The sequence below is a fragment of the Theobroma cacao genome, chromosome 7, assembly GCF_000208745.1.
Source record: "Theobroma cacao cultivar B97-61/B2 chromosome 7, Criollo_cocoa_genome_V2, whole genome shotgun sequence".
Lineage (NCBI taxonomy): Eukaryota > Viridiplantae > Streptophyta > Magnoliopsida > Malvales > Malvaceae > Theobroma > Theobroma cacao.
In genome coordinates, this window is record NC_030856.1 from 7,643,966 (window position 1) to 7,662,391 (window position 18,426).

General features: G+C 34.3%; 2 protein-coding genes across 2 annotated transcripts; both read left to right on the top strand.

Moving 5' to 3' along the window:
• Window positions 1,681-7,331, top strand: LOC18594347 (receptor-like protein 12). The gene is made up of 5 exons (XM_018124865.1): window positions 1,681-1,934; window positions 4,344-4,634; window positions 4,923-4,994; window positions 5,571-6,845; window positions 6,955-7,331. Exons 1-5 carry the CDS (start codon window positions 1,874-1,876, stop codon window positions 6,972-6,974), a joined length of 1,719 nt encoding a protein of 572 aa, XP_017980354.1. The 5' UTR covers window positions 1,681-1,873; the 3' UTR covers window positions 6,975-7,331.
• On the top strand, window positions 9,685-18,018 carry LOC18594346 (receptor-like protein 12). The gene is made up of 8 exons (XM_018124311.1): window positions 9,685-10,021; window positions 10,105-10,170; window positions 15,896-16,445; window positions 16,541-16,707; window positions 16,789-17,055; window positions 17,302-17,619; window positions 17,673-17,881; window positions 17,965-18,018. Exons 1-8 carry the CDS (start codon window positions 9,685-9,687, stop codon window positions 18,016-18,018), a joined length of 1,968 nt encoding a protein of 655 aa, XP_017979800.1.

Genomic DNA, 18,426 nt, shown 5'->3' on the forward strand with positions numbered 1-18,426 from the left:
TACATTTACATTATGCTTAATTTAAATGATTACATTTTACGTGCTGATGATGATTCACTTTATTATGTTTAATTTTATATTTTTATAATTCATTGATAAATATAAATTGACCACACCTCAAAATGGTGCCCAAAGATTTAAAATCCACAAAAATACTTGATAAGGAAAGTCCTGAAAGGAATATAAGCGTTCTAGATTTAGTAGGCTTTCAATCATGTGGGATACTTTTGACTATGAGGGGAAAAATGTAATTTTGATATGCACGGTAAGTAACTTCCACAGAGAGGCTCAAATACTAGTAAGATTTAAAATCCACCTAAATATCTAATAAAGAAAGCCTGGAAAGGAATATGAACGTTATAGATTTAGTAGGTCTCCAATTACCTGTAATACTTTGGACTATGAGGGACAAAGGTAATTTTCATACCTTTATATATACAGTAAGTAACTTTCATAAAAGGGGCTCAAATACTAGTTAGACTTAAAATCCACATCAATATCTAATAAAGAAAGTTTTAAAAGGAATATAAGCATTATAAACTTAGTGGATCTCCAATCGTTTGCAATAATTTTGACTATGAGGGAAAAATGTAATTTTCATACTTCAACATACAATGCAAGTAATTTTCATAAAAGGGGCTCAAAGGCTAGTAAGACTTATAGACTTAGTAAGTCTCCAACCGTGTGGAATATTTTAGACTATGAGGAAAAAATGTAATTTTCGTACCTTTATAAACACGGTAAGTAACTTCCATAAAGGGGGCTCAAATACTAGTAAGACTTAAAATCCACATAAATATCTAATAAAAAAAGTCTTCAAAGGAATATAAGCGTTATAGACTTAGTGAGTCTCCAATCGTGTGCAATAACTTTGACTATGAGAGACAAATGTAATTTTCATACTTTTATATACAATGTAAGTAATTTTCATAGAGGAGGCTCAAATACTAGTAAGACACAAGATCCAAAGAAATATTTGATAAAGAAAGTCTTGAAAGAAGTATAAGCACTATAGACTTAATAGGTCTCCAAGCATGTGCAATACTTTGGACTATGAGGAAAAAATGTAATTTTCGTACCTTTATATAGACGATAAGTAACTTCCATAAAAAGGCCTCAAATACTAGCAAGACTTAAAATCCACATAAATATCTAATAAAGAAAGTCTTCAAAAGAATATATGCATTATAGAGTCAGTGGGTCTCCAATTGTGTGCAATAATTTTGACTTTGAGGGACAAATGTATTTTTTGTACCATTATATACAATGTAAGTAATTTTCATAAAGAGGGCTCAAATACTAGTAAGACTTAAAATCCACATAAATATATAAGAAAAATGGTCTTGAAAGGAATATATAAGCATTATAGACTTTGTCTCCAACCGTGTGCAATACTTTGGATTATGAGGGACAAATGTAATTTTTGTACATTTATATACACGGTAAATAACTTCCATAAAGGGGGCTACATAAATATCTGATAAAGAAAGTCTTTAAAGGAATATAAGCGTTATAGATTTAGTAAGTCTCCAATCGTGTGCAATACTTTTGACTATGAGAGACAAATGTAATTTTCATATCTTTATAAACACGGTAAGTAACTTCCATAAAAGGGCTCCCATTTTTCTTCCTTTGACACTTTATTTCTTTAACTTTCTATCACTTCATTCATTGCCCCACTACATTGGTTTGATAGCAGGTTGCTAAATGAATTCCGATTTCTTACGGTGTCTTTCATGCCTTAGCATTCGAAAAAATATGACTTCCACTAAGTGGGTCCTCTCAAATTAGACATTCTAAGACTTAGACAGCTTAGAGCTTGTTTTTCTTGGCAAGATAAACAAGTGTAAACACCGGAACAAAGGAAGAATTCATGAAACGTTGGTCTTCGGGCTTTGTCAACGATGGAAATTGGCAACGAAGAGGAGAAAACTGTAAGATTCTTGAATTTTTAAGTATTAATTCTTTAATTCTACAATCCAAAATCCATAAAAATATTGTCTTCACTGATTCAACCTATTCATAATCAGACCTTTTGTCTCGTTGGATTACTCTTTTAATGCATGTACTAGTATTAAAGTAACGAGCATCAATCAACACAACGATGCAACAAATTATCTGAGTTGTTTCTTTCTTAATCTGCTCAACCACAAATATAATCTTATGGGAAACATCAACTTCCTCCTCTCTATCATGGTTGTGGTGCTATTGAGTAACACTGTGGCTACTTTGTCTACGGAGTCACTCAACATCTTCCATGACCAATTGGCTCTTCTTGCGCTAAAAGCCCATGTCACTCATGACCCTCAAAATCTATTAGCAACAAACTGGTCTACTACTACTTCTGTTTGCAATTGGATTGGTGTCACTTGCGGATCCAATTCCAGTCATCAAAGAGTCACCGGTCTTAATCTTTCGAACATGCGTCTTGTAGGCACCATCCCGCCTCACTTGGGAAACCTCTCTTTTCTTTCTCAGCTTAACACCCAATTTAACCATTTTCATGGCTCATTGCCCGTCGACTTGGTTAATTTGTCTTGGTTGAAATATATAAACTTTGGTAACAATAACTTTGATGGGCAAATTCCATCATGGTTTGATTCCTTCACTCAACTTCAGAGCTTGTTTCTTAATGATAACAACTTCTCTGGTGTTATCCCGCCTTCTTTGGGCTCTTTGTCAAATCTCGAGAAGTTGCTCTTACAGGAGAATGGTCTGGAAGGGCTTATTCCTATTGCAATCGGAAATCTTTCTAACTTGAAATGGTTGAATTTGTCAAATAATCAACTTTCAGGTTGCGTATCTTTCTCAATCATCAGTATATCTTTTTTACAAATATTGATTTCAACACTAATAATCTCATTGTAGGTCAACTTACACCGGCTATATTTGATCACCTTCCTAAATTACAATATCTAAATTTGGAATCCAATCATCTTTCTGGTAAAATTCCAACCAGTCTATTCAAGTGCCAAGAGTTGAAAATTTTAATTTTATCTCACAATGCCTTGGAGGGAAATGTACCTCAAAAAATTGAGAATATGACTACACTAGACGAGTTGTATCTCAATGGGAACAATTTAACAGGTACGTTTACGATTGGCCTTTAGATAAGTTAAAATAATTAATTAGCTGGCAATTTATTTTTATTTTTAGTTCAGATTTATGATTTTGACAATATATTTTCATTTGTGGCAATTTATGTAAATTAGTTTTCATTTAGATTGCGTTTGAAAATCTGATATTGTGAGATCTCTATTGAGTGGTGGATCTAAAAACAGTATTATTTGATCCATGACAAAATTGCGTTAATAATTCATGATAAAAGGAATTGAAAAAAGTTTTGTGCGTGTACATGTAAACATGTTCATGGGTCAAAACTAATTAACACTTTTAAAATTCAATCCAACTCGTCCTTTTAATTTATATTTATTATTAAAATATTAAAAATATTTATATATTTTAATATATATATTTCAAAATTAAAAATAAATAAAAATAATTATTTATTAACTAATAATATCCCGAGTTAGTCTCTAACCTAAAAAGTCATGTCTAAGCATAGCTTGAGTCGGGCCAAGCTCATGAGCTTGGACAAATAGCTTGGCAAGTGGATAACTCTACTATAAATATCTATATGATATAAAAAGAATGGTAAATTATCCTTACCTCCGTAAGTTTTTAACTTAATTAGTCAAGGTAAACTCATATGAAACCGACAGCAGGCTTTTGGCATTTCCTAAAACCGTTTCTTCTTCTTCTCTCTAAAACTGTTTCTTCTCTTTGAAAATCTCGTCTTTTTCCTCCACTCTCATGGCATTTCATTTCCCTTGCCTTCCCTTCCCATCCTTCCTCCTTGTTCAAGTCCTGACAACCTCAGCTTCTCCTTAGCCATTTTTTCTTGTTTTGGATCAAAAAATTAAGTTGAAAAATTATACATCACTAGAAGTCTAGAACACTCGAATAAGGCTGGCCTTGGAATATCTGTCCAGAAACCTCTTACCATTTCATCTTCACTTTGCAGAAAATGCTTTCACTTTTACGCCTAAGTAGCTATTGAAATCTGCAACATCTCAAGCTAAGCATTTCCGTAATATATATTTTTGTTAATTCTATCTTTATATTTAGGGCTAAGATTTTATTATCTTGAGTTTAATATTTCAATATCTTTATATATATTTCAATATTTTAATAACAAATAGCTTGGAACGTGGATAACTCTAGTATAAATATCCATGTGATATAAGAAGAAGGGTAAATTACCTCTGCCTCCTCACGTTTTGACCATAAGTTTTCTATAAGAAATCTTTCTACCTTACAAAAACTACATTGGGAAATTTCAGGTCCCATTCCTTTCTCAATCTTCAACATTTCTTCACTGCAAATAATTAACCTCGGATACAACATGCTCTCTGGTCATCTCTCCTCGAATACATTTGATCAACTTGCTATGTTACAAGAGTTTTGGTTGGACAACAATCATGTTTCTGGAAGAATTCCCACGAGTTTATTCAAGTGCAAACGTTTGGAATATTTATACTTAGCGGAAAATCAATTGGAGGGGAGTGTGCCGATCGAAATTGGGAATTTGACTTTGCTTAAGTTTTTGGCTCTCCAAAACAACCGCTTCCAAGGTAAACTAAAGTTCCTATTAATTCTTACGCTTAATGCTTAGTGACCTTTTTCTATATAAAAATTTTTATTTTGATCACCTTTGTTCTAAATTAAAATTACATTTTAGTGGACATCATCTGTTAAAAAAAAACATCATCTGTTCAAAAAAACAGCAAAATACTAACAGATGAACTTTCTTGCTACAAAGTAAGTAAATCATTGTTACATGGTAGTTGACCTGAAATAGATAGTAAAATAAAAATGGGCTGCCAAAAGTAAAAATTTAAGGGGAACATTCCTATTTGCAGGTGTAATTCCATCAACTATCAGGCGCTTGACTCTTCTTACATATCTTGATTTTTCTTCAAACAAATTGACAGGTATAATCTTTCTACTGCTTTTTGTCCAATTTATGCATATAGGCAACCTTTTAAATATTTTCATAATGTCTTCATTCATCAATTCAATACATAACCAAACAATAGAACGACGAGAAAGAGGGGAAGAGAGAGAAATCAGGTAGAAGAGAGGGATGGATGATATAAGGAGATGTTTGATGCGTTGCGGTGAGGCTAGGAGAAGGAGAAGGAGAAGGCCACTGGGGAGACCAGGCAGAGTTATTCTATGTCTAACTGCGTTTAAGTGTTACATTAAGGGAGAAAAAAAAACTAGCGGTTAAATGTCACTTTAAACTTAAGAACATATCAAAATATCCGTACATTAATTAACAATGAAAAAAGAAACACAATTTCTTAATAGAGAGTTTCTTTTATTAGATAGAATAAGAATAATTGTTGACTTAAAAGAAAAAAAAAAACTAATGAAGTAATTGATTTCATTGTTTGTACTCAAATATTATTCAGTAATTTCATTGCAAATGTTTCATTTGCATTTTTATAAAACAACTTTTTTTGAAGAATATTCCAACTCCTAACTTTTGTTCTCGTGGCTCCAAGGACGGTTACGAATTCTACCGCCTTCGTTGCTTTGGTTCTTCGCTGCAAGGAACAAATTAGTTGGAAATATCCCTGCCTCAATTTGCAATGTCAGCTCCCTTAAAGATCTCGACTTGTCTGAAAATTCTTTGGGTGGAATTATTCCAAAATGCTTTTGGAATTTAAGTTTCTCTCTCATTGACCTGAATTTACAGAAGAATAACTTCCATGGTATATTATCAGCGGGAATAATATTTCCTAAAAGTTGTTTTTTGAGAAGTTTCCGCATCAATAGCAATCAATTTGAAGGGCCAGTACCACAATTTTTGGTCAACTGCAAGGACTTGGAAATTCTAGACCTCGGGCACAATAACTTCAATGATACCTTTCCTGTTTGGTTAGGAAATTCGAATAACCTACAAATTCTTGTCTTGCGATCCAATAGATTTCATGGTCAGATCATCAATTCAGAAGTTGCATCTTCCTTCTCTCACTTACGGATCATTGATATATCTCATAATGACTTCAGTGGTTGCTTGCCTTCAAAGTTTTTCGAAGGTTTGCTCGCTATAAGCAATGGGTATGAAAAGACAAGTGAACCAAGGTACATAGGCTATGAATATTCTAGCAATATTGCGTATTATGTTGACTCTTTCTTTATCACAATAAAAGGTCCTGAGTTGGAGTGTCTGAGAATCATTATCTTTTATTTGATGGCCATTAACTTTTCAAATAATCAATTTAATGGACAAATTCCCAAGATAATCGGAAAACTTCAGTCACTTACGGCCCTCAACCTCTCTCATAATAGTTTAACAGGTGCTATTCCTACATCATTAGGAAACTTGTCAAATCTTGAATCATTGGATCTCTCGTCAAACAGACTTGAAGGAAAAATTCCAGCGCAATTAATAAATCTTGTGTTCTTAGATGGATTAAACTTTTCTTGGAATAATCTCATGGGACCCATTCCTCAAGAAAATCAGTTTTCTACCTTCTCAAACGATTCCTACATCGGAAATTCAGGTTTGTGTGGATTACCATTATCAAAGATCTGCGATAATGATGAGGGTTTGGAACCACCTCCAGCAATATCGGATGGAGATGATGACATCACCAGAGCATTTGATTGGAGATTTGCTACATTGATAGGGTATGGATGTGGGCTGGTGTTTGGATTTATCATGGGATACATTGTGTTCACAACCGAAAAACCATGGTGGTTCATAAGGATGACTGAGAGAGTTGAGCAAAAATATGGTACAACGATATATACAATACACTTAATGTTCCTAGGTGAGTTTAAGTACTTGTAAAATTAGAACAGTGTTTAAGTACTATTACCTTTTTTCATTTTTACAAGATGGAAAGTCCAGCACTGACAAGTTTTAACAAATGTTCTCAGGTTGGATATGTTCCAATTAAGGATCAATACTCCCAAGGGAAGCTAATTCGTCCACTGAGACATTGGCAAAAGTAGGATTCAAGCCCTGTGTGGTACGGGTTCTATCATTCTGCATATTGTGGTGGACTTTCTCGTAGGATTTTGACAAGAAGATGAGTTTTCAAGCCCTGTGTGGTATGGGTTCTATCATTCTGCATATTGTGGTGGACTTTCTCGTAGGATTTTTACAAGCATATTCTCGTAGCTTTTGTTAGTCAATAATTTCAGTTGTGTTGGTCTTATCCTACTTGCTTATAGATGATTTTCATGTAATTTTGTTGAGATTATGGTATGTATTTTCGACATGATATATATCTTCAACTATCCTATATATAACTCCATGCATTCTCACACTTAGTTGGGTTGTTTATAACCATTTGCAACTTTTCTTAAGCACATTATATCATCAATGTTAATGCTTTAAGTCTCTTGATGCTCACCGTAGAAGAAAAAAAAATGTTTTGACAGTTAATTTCTCAAATTGGATGAATTAATTTCTGAAATTGTTTTAGCATATCTTTTCTTCCAAGAAACCAATCTTTTGCAGTCAAATTACCCACATAGTTCACAGAAAAGAACCTTATTAAAGCTTTGAATCAATTACGAAGCTGTTTCAAATTTTGTAGGTATTTTCTAGAGCAGAATAACTCACACTTCTTGAAATTAAAATTCAAGGATCCGGAAGAACTTCGGCAGGCTGAGAAGGTGTTTGAAAAGTGCTTAGCAAGAATACATACAAAAACATTGAATCAGCACCCCAAATCACCCCAATAAATCAATATGACAATCCAAAATAGTAATTCTTTTCCATTTAAATTAAAGATCCAACAGAAAAACAAGCAGGGTAAGAAGCTCCTAACCATGTAAAACTGTGTTAACTAATTGTTAAATAACAGAAAGGATTGACTGATGATAAAACTGTCTTATGCTTATAATTTCTTTCTTAATTTCCAAGTGGACTTGTAAAATATTAAGACTAATTCACAACAATAAATTTACTAGCAGCATCAGAGGACAACAACAGAGTAGAGGATTGATGGGAATTTTGCCCAGCTGAAGAAATTCAAAATTAAAATCTTAAACCGCCACACAAATTTTGCTCATTTTTTCCAAAAATAAAGCTATTTGTCCTTTGCAAACTGTACTAATAAACTCATATTTTCCTTATTTTTCCAAAAATAAAGTTTCAGGACAACCTTCTAATTATATTTTTCTCCCTTTCAAGTGATCACTTGCTTGTGCAAATTTCATTTGCATTAACAAATTGATCATAACAGGTGACAAGAGATTAAAGGAACGAAATTTTGCAAATTATATGAAAGACTGGCTTGCATGATCGTTGCTTTCTTCTGGTAAGCCCTAAGGTTGGATGATTGACCGGCAAAGACTCATTAACAGAGCCATCAATCAGGAAATGGAGAAATATTTGGTTTCACACCATATCTATGGCAGGATTACCCTGCCATAGTAAACCAAAAGTTTTATAAGAAAAGATAAACAATGATAGGTGTATGTCTTTGAATTATAAAATTTTCGGTGTAAGATGATATTGCTTTCCTACTCCATCCAGCCCCCACCATTTTGTCTTGATGTTTATTGGCTTTTACATTAGGCTTGTCGGTGCTAACTTCATTATCAGTATTTAGGAGACCAACAAATTAGGGTCCTATGACTTAAGGATAAGGTGCATTTAAGTATTGCCTTTGCAAAATTCCCAGGTTCACATACTTCAGCAAACTTAGTCTCTATTACTAACTGAAGGAAAAATAATCAAGGACGAAATAGAAGACAAAGATTTAAAATCCATAAAAATATCTGATAAAGAAAGTATTGAAACGAATATAAACAGCTTCCATATTTCTTCCATTGACACTTTATTTCTTCACTCTTTGTCACTTAATTCATTGCCCCTCTACATTGATTTGATAAACGATTGCTAAATGAATTCCAATTTCTTAACATTTATAAAAAGATAACTTTGCTAGACTTGGACAGCTTAGAGCTTGTTTTTCTTGGCATGAGACATCATACACAAGTGTGAACACTGGAACAAAGGAATGAGCATTCATGACAAGTTGATTAGACTTTATGGCTAATAGAGAAGTCTGAACGCTGGACCAATTTTTGAAATAGCAGGAAGGTTTTACACATTTTCCTCTGCTATAATGTCAAGTTGGTGTTTGTGTTGTAACGTGCCGGGTCAGGAAACTTCTAGCAAATAGAGAAGTGATAGACTTTTTGGCTAATAGAGAAGTCTGAACGCTGGACCAATCTTCAAAGTTTTTTGAAGGTCTGCTTGCTATAAGCAATGGGTATGAAGAGACAAGTGAAGCAAGGAACATAGGCTATGCATATTCTAGCAATATTGTGTATTATGTTGACTCTTTATTTATCACAACAAAAGGTTCGGAGTATATGTACTCAAGAACTATTATCTTTTGTTTGAAGGTCATTGATTTTTCAAATAATCGATTTAGTGGACAAATTTCTGAGACAATCGGAAGACTTCAGTCACTTAGAGCCCTCAACCTCTCTCACAATAGTTTAACAGGCCCTATCCCATTATTGTTAGGAAACTTGACAAGCCTTGAATCATTAAATCTCTCGTCAAACAAACTTGAAGGAAGAATTCCAGCACAATTAGCAAATCTTTCATTCTTAGAGGTATTAAACCTTTCTTGGAATAATCTTATGGGACTCATTCCTCGAGGAGCGCAATTTGATACCTACGACAAATATTCCTACATCGGAAAATTGGGTTTGTGTGGATTACCATTATCAAAGATCTGCGATAATGATGATGGTTTGGAACCACCTTCAGCAATATCGGATGGAGATGATGACATCAAAAGAGCATTTAATTGGAGATTTGCTACATTGATAGGGTATGGATCTGGGCTGGTGTTTGGATTTTTCATGGGTTGCATTGTGTTCACAACCGAAAAACCATGGTGGTTCATAAGGATGATTGAGAGAGTTCAGCAAAAATATGGTAGAAGGATATACACAACACAGTTAATGCTCTTAGGTGAGCTTATGTACTTGTAAAATTATAACAGTACTGTTTAATTACTATTACCTTTTTTCATTTTTACAAGATGGAATGTCCAGCACTGACAAGTTGTAGCAAATGTTCTCAGGTTGGATGTGTTCCAATTAAGGATCAATACTCCCAAGGTAAGCTAATTCGTCCACGGAGACATTGGCAAAAATAGGATTTTGACAAGAAGGTGAGTTTTCAAACCCTGTGTGGTATGGGTTCTATCATTCTATATATTGCGGTGGACTTTCTCATAAATATTCTCGTAGCTTTTGTTAGTCGATAATTTCAGTCGTGTTGGTCTTATCCTATTTGCTTATAGATGATTTCATGTAATTTTGTTGAGATTGTGGTATGTATTTTTAACATGATATAAATCTTCAACTTATCCTATATATAACTCCATGTATCATCACACTTGTTGGGTTGTTTATAACCATGTGCAGCTTTTCTTAAGCACATTCTATCATCAATGTTAATGCTTTACGTCTCTTGATGTTCACTGTAGAAAAAAAAAAGTTGACTGTTAACGAGCACTGTTGTCCTTCAAATTGGATGAATCAATTTCTCGAATTGTTTTAGCATATCTTTCCTTCCAAGAAAACAATCTTATTAAAGCTTTGGAATCGATTATGAAGCTGTTCCAAATTTTCTAGGTATTTTCTAGAGCAGAATAACTCACACTTTTTGAAATTAAAATTTAAGGATCTGGAAGAACTTCGGCAGGTTGTGGAGGTACTTGAAAAGTGCTTAGCAAGAATACATGCAAAAACATTGAATCAGCACCCCAAATCACCCCAATAAATCAAAATGACAATCCAAAATAGTAATTCTTTTTCCCTTTAAAGTAAAGATCCGACAAAAAAACAAGTAGGGTAAAAAGCTTCCAACCATGTAAAACTGTGTTAACTAATTGTTAAATAACAGAAATGATTGACTGATGATAATTTCAAGTGATCACTTGCTTGTGCAAATTTCATTTGCATTAACAAATTGATCATAACAGGTAACTGGAGATTAAAGAAACGAAATTTTGCATATTATATGAAAGACTGGCTTACATGACCGTTGCTTTCTTCTGGTAGGCCCTAAAGTTGGATGTATGGCAGGCAAAGACTCATTAACAAAGCCATCAATTAGAAAATGGAGAAATATTTGGTTTCACACTATATCTATTGTAGGATTACCCTGCCATAGTAAACCAAAAATTTATAAGAAAAGACAAACAATGATATATAGGGATATTGGCCTAAGGGGGAGTAACCTGCTAGTGCAAAGCTTGTGTGTAGATTGCACAAATCTTCTATGGGCTTAAAAGCATTACGGAAGTGGAATTGTAAGTTCATTGAGGCAATACTACATTATGACTTTCAACAGTCGGAATCAGACTATTCTTTGTTTACTTACACAATTAAAAATACAAGTTTTTGGACTCTTTAAAAAAAAAAATACAAGTTTTTGGGGGTTTTCAAATATACTTTTAAGTTGACATATCCGACTTATTTTTCCCTTAGCAGGTATTCTTAAGTATGCTTCAACCCTGGTCTGGCAACAGTTTCTGCTTTGGAACAGCCAGAAAAAAAAATAATAATAGAGTACCTTGGAAATTCTTATGTCAGGATTTATTGCCTTGACCAATAAGGGAACATTAACAAGCTGTGTAATTACTAGCTCATTTCAGTGATGTTGCTGGTGGTTTCTTGAATGAACAATCGAAGATGCAATCCCCTCTTCCACTATCATGGATCCTACATCATTGAAAGATGGAATGGATTCTAGGTATATAAACATAAATCTTCTTTCACTCTTAAGTTGGAAACATTGATCCATGACACTCACCCCGCTCAACCAAAAGACAAAAAAAAGTGATCACTGTCAAAAATGTGAGTACGGTTACATTTTTCTAGATCTAAGTTCGGGAGTACGGTTACGCTCAGGGAAGGATTAGCACCCCCGATACGCTCGTTTCATGAACGGTACCATTTTTAGATTATCTTATTAGGCTTTAATTTTTACTTTCTTTGTATTCCCTTAGTTATTATTCACTTATTTTATCTCCTATTTTACCTGAAATGGAATGCAAATGTGAGGCATGATGAAGTGCATGACGTGTGATTAAAAATGTCGGACGAATAACCTTTTATCGATGATATTTTCTCGGATCCGCCCATCATATTGGTGGGATTCGAGGTATTCTCTCACCTAGGGAATTATCCGAGAAATTCGCCTTCGCGAATTCAACGAATAAATCCCATCATCGGGGTTATCGTACGTTTTTCTTTTAAAAATAATGTTTTCGTGAATATGAACCTATTACGAGCAAAAACCTTTTTATTAAAGATATTTCTCGAGCCCTCCCATCATACTGGTGGGACTTGGGGACATCTTTTCACCTAGGAAACTTTTCGAGAGATACTCACTTTCGCAAGATCTTCGGAAGATCCCATCATCGGGGCTTAACTTGTAAATAAAAATACTTATATGCAATGATATGCATGATGAGATATGTATATGCTATACTTGTGAAATTGACTATTTTTATCGTTATTATTTTTTAATTATTGGTTTTTATTATCATTATATCCTTTATTTTATTTATTTTTTATTTTTTTGTATCTTTTTTTTATTCTAAGTTTCTCCTATATTTTCCTTTCTATCTCTTATGAATTTTCCTTCTCTATATTTCCTTTTTGTAATTTGATACCTTATAAATTATTCATGATTCTATGTTATCTTAGTGAACAAAAATTTCATTTTTTTACCATTTTTATTATTTTCTATTTCTTTACTATTATTTTTTTTTTTGTAAACAATCTTTTATTCAAACCTAATGTCTAATATCTTGTTTTATATATCTATATTTTAATTCCATTTTTTCTTTTTATTTTTTATCTTATTTCTATAATATTTATCAATCTATATCTTATACCACTAGATATTATTTATTGTTTTAGACTTTCCTTATTAATAGTTTTTTATTATTTGTCTATTTATTTAATGTCATGGATATTAACATTTTCACAAATTTATTATATATATTTGAATTATTATTATTATTATTTTTAATTTATTCTATTTTTTAAAATTTATTTATTTATTATTTATTGTGTGTTTTGTTTTTTTTTTAATGATTTTTGTGTAGTTTAATTTTTATTTACTTAAAATAAAATTTTGAGATCTCAAAATTGAGGCTCTCCTATCGTACTGGTGGAGCCTTGATTCAGATCTCGAACCTAGGGAAAGTTAATCCAGGGTTGCGACTTCTCGCGCCTCGGGCAATCATCCCATCATCGGCATGGTTTTGTATTCTTTCCATGGTTAATAGTATGGTACCTTAAGGTTCAATTAATATACTATTAAAACTATTAATATTTGTCCTAAAACAAAGGATTTAATGTGGTGATTAAAAAAAATAATTAAACTTTTATTACCTTCTACTATTATTGTTTCACATTTCCTATCAATTTAAATCCTCTAAAATATTGTCAAAAGGATTCTAAATATCATGCTCAAGCCATTTAAATTTACTAAATATAAAGCTTAATCAAAAAAAGAAGTGGGCTAGCCCACATGATAACCAATCCATCACCAATCAAGAAAAAAAATAAAGCTTTTTACCTGAACGGGCTTGGTTAGCCCAGATTATAGCCGGACCTGGCCTGCCTCAGAGTGGGACTATTTGGGGCTTGGTGTGACAGCTCCTAGACAACAAAGACGGTGTCGTTTGGCGATGGAAAGGCAGCCTTGGCAAAACGGCAACGTTTTACAAGCCTTTAAACACGTTTAAGCTTTCCTTTCTCTCTCTTTTCCCCATTTTCCCCTCTCATTTCTCTCTCTAGATGACCGGCCTCTCTCAACCCTCTTTCTTGCCTTTGCCGCACCTTCCCTTTAACCGGTAACCCCCAAATTGGCTCTAGATCTCTCACTCTCCCTATCCTAGGCGGAGTTTGGTTCTCTCTCTCTCTATCCAAACTCCTACCAGCGCTGGTTTCCTCTCACCCAAAAGCTCTAGATCCCCCTAAATAAAAGCACCAAAACCCCCGAAATCTTCTCTTCTAATCGACAGCAGGAGACCCAAGATTCTTCTCCTGAATCCAGCGGCACAAACCCCAACTCTACCCTCCTAAACGGTGGCACCAAACCTCTCTCTCTCTACCCCTCTAACCGGCGGCACTCAAAACCCAAACTTTGGGCCGGTTACTCAAGCCAAAGAACCCTAAAACTTCAACTTTCTGCAATCAAAAAGAAAATTTTCCAACAAAACTAATCCGCCTCTCTCATTTTCATTGCATATTCTTTTGATTTGATTGATTTTATTTTTATTTTTTTGGTTAAGGATTTGTGGTTGTTTCTGGCTGCTAGACTAGGATTTTTTGGTTTTGATGCTGTTAGGGTTTTCTTTTTGATTGCCGCCCCCTTTGCTGTGCTACAGTGCCCCTTTTATACCTAGTTTTGGCCTTTCAATCGGGTGTCGTCTCCACTACGTGGCCAGATGCGAGTTTTTCGCATCTGGCAGAGAGAGTGGTGCCTGGCAAGGTGCGGACACACCCTGTCAATCATACACATATTTCATTTTTTCTCCTTCTTTTTTTTTTCCTCTTTTTTTCTTTTTTCTTCCTTTTTTTTATTTTATTAAAAATATAGTGTCTACAACTATGAATCTTGTTCTTAACGAGTTTCATAATAGAAAATGTATGCTCTGGTATTGTAGTGGAAACCGTAAGAGTTAAGACAAGTTGGATCAATCTGTCAACAACGAAGTAAACTTTTGATATTCCCATCTTCTTCAACCTTGACATAGTTTAAAACATGTAGATACATTTTTCAAAACTAGATTATGCAAAATGTCAAGTTTGAATAAATCTAATTGATAGCTTAAATGCATTTTATCATACTCAGTAAAGTTATCATCAAGGTAATATTTATTTGCAAGGTTGCAAATACTTTCAATATCAAACGATTCAAAATCATTTTAAGTGTCCAGAGATATGCCAAAAGTGAGCAACTCCACCACACTCTCATTAAATTTGAAATCTAATTCTTGCAAGAGTGAGTCAATATATAGCAACTAGAAACAAGTCAACTTAGCAATAGTGCTCAATTGTGGTATGATCCTTTTAAAGATAACTTTTACCGAATTTATATCTAACCCCCATATCAGGAATCTTAATTTCAAATTCTCATAAAACTTCTTCACTGACATAAGCAAAAGTTCCCATCCATCCTCTCTCAATTGTTGGAGATGCTTTTTAATAAGCAATACTAAACTAATTGCAATTAATATGCCTTGAGACTTAAGTTGTGAAGCTTTTGAGAAGTCATTTGTTATCTCCAATAACTCCCTCATAAGTTGTATTTAATTTTTTGCCTTACAAAATTCATTCTTTCAATATACTTTCTCTTGTTGTTAATCTTTTTTTTTTTTTGGAATGTATAACCAACAAGAATCTCATATTCTCTTACTTAGAAAAAAAAAAGAATCTCATATTTTCTAGTATTTTCATTAGATTGTATTACAAGATTATTAAATTCAGTGTTTATATGCCAATTAAGAGAACAATCTCATCTTCTACATAATGAAATTTAAAGAATAATTTTAAAGGATTTAGGAAAGACTTAAGGTTGACTTGAGAATGATATAAATAAAGGCCTCCAGGAATGCACATTTCATATATCTCTCCAAGCCTCAAATAGTTTGCCTAGTTTCATCGCTTGTTTCTTAGTTTCTAGATATGGGAAGGTTAATCTGGTCGCATCAAATCTTTTGTCTCCTTTTAGTGTTAATCTTGCCTTTTGGAGTCGATTGTTCTCTGAGTTTCTCTTCTCCTTCTCTTAATTATTCAACTCCTTTATGCCTACCAGAAGACAGCTCTGCCTTGCTCCAATTCAAGAACACCATTTCTATTGATGATTCTGACGATCCTTTCTGTCGTGAGTCAATGACTTCCTCCCCTAGGACAAACTCCTGGAAGGACAGCGCAAACTGCTGCTCATGGGAGGGAGTCACGTGCGACAAGGTGACTGGTCATGTGATCGGTCTCGACCTTAGTTGCTCTTTGCTTGTTGGCTCTCTTCCTGCAAACGGCACCCTCTTCCTCCTTAAAGGACTCCAACAACTCAACCTTGCTCGTAACAATTTCCAACAGTCACAACTTCCTTCCACTTTGTTCAACCTCACACAACTTACTTATTTAGATTTATCATTCAATAGACTAGAAGGTCTCATCCCAAATCATGTAAGTGGGCTTCAGAATCTAAAAGAATTCCACTTAACTGACAACTTATTAAGTGGTGGAATTCCATCTTGGCTTTTTACTCTGCCATCTTTAGAATATTTAGACCTCAGCCATAACAGGCTCACTCGTCCAATCGAGCAGATTCTAAAGCCTAATTCAATTCACGACTTCATCTGGCAAATAATGACATACATGATGAAATACCAAGTTCTTTCTTTGATCTAGCAAATCTTACTTATCTTGATCTTTCCTCAAACAACTTGAGTGGCAGCATCAAGTCAGATATGCTTCCAAAGCTCGAGAATCTTGAAACACTCGATCTTTCATCAAATAATTTTAGTGGTGTCATCAAGTCAGATCTTCTTTCAAAGCTCAGGAATCTTAAAACACTTCATCTTTCAAATAACAAGCTGCTATCGTTGAGTAGTGGCAGTGATTGTAACTATAATTTTCAAGAGCTCGAGACCCTATCATTCTCTTTTTGCAATGTAAGTCGATTCCCGAATTTTTTAAAAACAGGGAAGAACTTGAAAGATCTTGATCTTTCCTGTAACAAAATTCGTGGCTCAATTTTCATGTGGGAATTAAAAGGTTGGGAACAATTGACCACTTTAAATCTTTCTTACAATTTACTGACTAGTTTAGAGCAATTTCCTGGGCATAATCTTAAAAACCTTGATCTTCGTTCCAACCTACTCCAAGGTCCACTGCTAGTTCCACCCCCTTCATTGCGACAACTCTTCATTTCAAATAATAGTTTGACAGGAAAAATCCCGCCTTTGATTTGTAATATGACTTAACTTAATACTCTTGATTTGTCTATAAATAATTTGGGTGGAATTATTCCAACATGCCTCGGAAATTTTAGCTATTCTCTCTCAACCATAAACCTACGGATGAATGACTTTCATGGCAAAATCCCCGATTACTTTGTTGAGGGTAATTTGTTAACGTATCTTGACCTTAGTGACAACCGACTCGAAGGGTTACTACCACCATCCTTGATTAACTGTACTTTTTTGAAAATTTTAGATTTGGCAAATAACAAGTTAAGAGACACCTTTCCCCATCGGCTAGGTGTACTTCCACAGCTGCAAGTTCTTATCCTGGGATTTAATAGATTTCATGGTCCCCTGGACAACTCGATAGTTACACCTTCTTTTCAGTCATTGCAAATAATTGATCTCTCTCAAAATGAGTTTAGTGGCCTCTTGCCAACAAATTTCTTCCAAAATCTACATGCTATGAAATTTACCCGAGAAGGTAATCTTGCAGACATACTCACAAGAATTCGTTATGAAAGTCCAATCGATAGAGATGGTCAGACTTCTGTCAATGTGAGATCTAAAGGTTAGAGATGAAGCTAGAGCTGGCAAAAACATTACTCATTTTCTTTGCCATAGATTTTTCAAACAATCGGTTCTCTGGAAAAATCCCTGGGGTCATTGGAGGGCTTTGCTCATTGCGATTGCTCAACCTCTCTCACAACATCTTGACCGGTCATATCCCATCATCGTTGGGGAACTTGGTAGCACTTGAATCATTAGATCTCTCATCAAACAAGCTTGGCGGCAGAATTCCTTCCCAAATGACAAACTTGACATTTCTTGAAGTGCTAAATGTTTCGGAAAATAATCTTGCGGGACCCATTCCCCGTGGGAAGCAATTTGACACTTTTGATAATGATTCCTATAGGGGCAACATGGGATTGTGCGGCTTGCCATTGTCAAAGCAATGCAGCAACGATGAGAGATCAAAATTTCCTGCCCCAAAATTTATGGAAGATGAAGGTTCTGCAATAGCTTTCATTTGGAAACTTGCATTGATGGGTTACGGATGTGGAGTGGTGCTTGGCTTGAGCACGGGCTACGTTGTGTTCACAACTGGAAGACCATGGTGGTTGGTAAGAATGGTTGAGAGAGATTGGCAAAAGAATGTTTCAAGGTGGATTAAAAGAAGAAGAAACTAGCACTGCATCCAAAATGCTTAGGTGAGTTTTAACTAATTTAAATGTACTGAGCAGAATTGTATTTAGTTTCTCATTGCTTTCATAATCTAGACTTAGTTTTTCCCATTTTTGTTTATTCTATTTGTCACAGTGGCCTTTTGAACTGAATCCGACGGAAGATGCACCCCTGCTTCTGTAAGATTTGGCTA

What these genes read in the sequence shown, in the direction of transcription:
- LOC18594346 (XM_018124311.1), top strand. Translation starts at nt 9,685, where the DNA reads ATGGGACTCATTCCTCGAGGAGCGCAATTTGATACCTACGACAAATAT. An exon ending in AAAAATCCCGCCTTTGATTT is followed by an intron (nt 17,056 to 17,301) that starts GTAATATGACTT and finishes TGAAAATTTTAG; the next exon opens with ATTTGGCAAATAACAAGTTA. An exon ending in TGTCAATGTGAGATCTAAAG is followed by an intron (nt 17,620 to 17,672) that starts GTTAGAGATGAA and finishes TCTTTGCCATAG; the next exon opens with ATTTTTCAAACAATCGGTTC.
- LOC18594347 (XM_018124865.1), top strand. Translation starts at nt 1,874, where the DNA reads ATGAAACGTTGGTCTTCGGGCTTTGTCAACGATGGAAATTGGCAACGA. An exon ending in CCAAAACAACCGCTTCCAAG is followed by an intron (nt 4,635 to 4,922) that starts GTAAACTAAAGT and finishes TCCTATTTGCAG; the next exon opens with GTGTAATTCCATCAACTATC. An exon ending in TTCTTCAAACAAATTGACAG is followed by an intron (nt 4,995 to 5,570) that starts GTATAATCTTTC and finishes CGTGGCTCCAAG; the next exon opens with GACGGTTACGAATTCTACCG.